The 921-nt window shown below is 45.1% G+C and overlaps 1 protein-coding gene across 1 annotated transcript; it reads left to right on the top strand.

Moving 5' to 3' along the window:
* On the top strand, positions 1-921 carry LOC128208364 (post-GPI attachment to proteins factor 4-like). Its single transcript, XM_052911924.1, has one exon. The coding sequence runs from the start codon at positions 1-3 to the stop codon at positions 919-921; it is 921 nt and encodes a 306-aa protein (XP_052767884.1).

Genomic DNA, 921 nt, shown 5'->3' with positions numbered 1-921 from the left:
ATGGACAGCGCCATAGGGCGGAGCAGAGGAGATCGGGAGTATGGTCTGCTCATCTGTAACGCTGACAGCCAGCCGGGCAAACATCAGGAGGCGTTAGAACTTCGAGATTTCGCCTTGTACGTGGACAAAGAACACACCAGCAATTTTACTGGCCAACCACCCAGAGTCCCTCGAGCCATTAACTCTGGACTAAAAGATACGGCGAGGATTCAAGAAATAAATGACTACGTTTTCTGTCTGAACGCTTCAATGGCCTTGAAATACAAACATGTTTTAGTGTTAGAAGACGATGTTCTGCCAATCAATAATCTTTTACAGACATTAGACTTTATAATATTAAGAAGACTTCGCAATACAGCAGACGATAGTGCATACTATGGAATGACGAAGCCCTTTTTGTACTTAAAATTGTATTATCCACAGAGATGGCAAGGGTTTGCTTACGAAATAGGTATCATGCTAGAGTTTCTGAGCATCGGCGTAGTGGTGGGAGGGATTGTTGTATGTTTGGACACACTATGTGGAAGTCGTAACAGACGCAAGGGACACACACTCTTTATATTTGTGGTATTCACAGCCTTTGCCTTGTGCTTGGCCAAGTGTCTTGGTCGTGTAAACATTAACGATGTCCGGCGTCTGTCGCCCCAGTTGTATCGCTTTGGACGAAGCGCAGCGTGCTGCACACAGGCTATGTTGTACCCGAGGGGCGCCATATATCCGCTTATGGAGCATCTGCTTGTCAACAACAGTCTCAATAAAGATCTTTCCATTCACAGATTCTCCGAAATTAGCGGTTACCCGGGGTACCAAGTAGAGCCAAATTTGTTTCAGCACATTGGAATGCACACGTCATTATCGGGTGGGTCAGATAAGAATCCGGAAGAGTTTTTGTTTAAACTACATGAAAGCACGTTTAAGTGA

This window comes from Mya arenaria, chromosome 11, assembly GCF_026914265.1.
Source record: "Mya arenaria isolate MELC-2E11 chromosome 11, ASM2691426v1".
Taxonomy (NCBI): Eukaryota; Metazoa; Mollusca; class Bivalvia; order Myida; family Myidae; genus Mya; species Mya arenaria.
The sequence above is the reverse complement of the archived record's forward strand: the minus strand, read 5'-3'. Positions and strand labels throughout refer to the sequence as shown.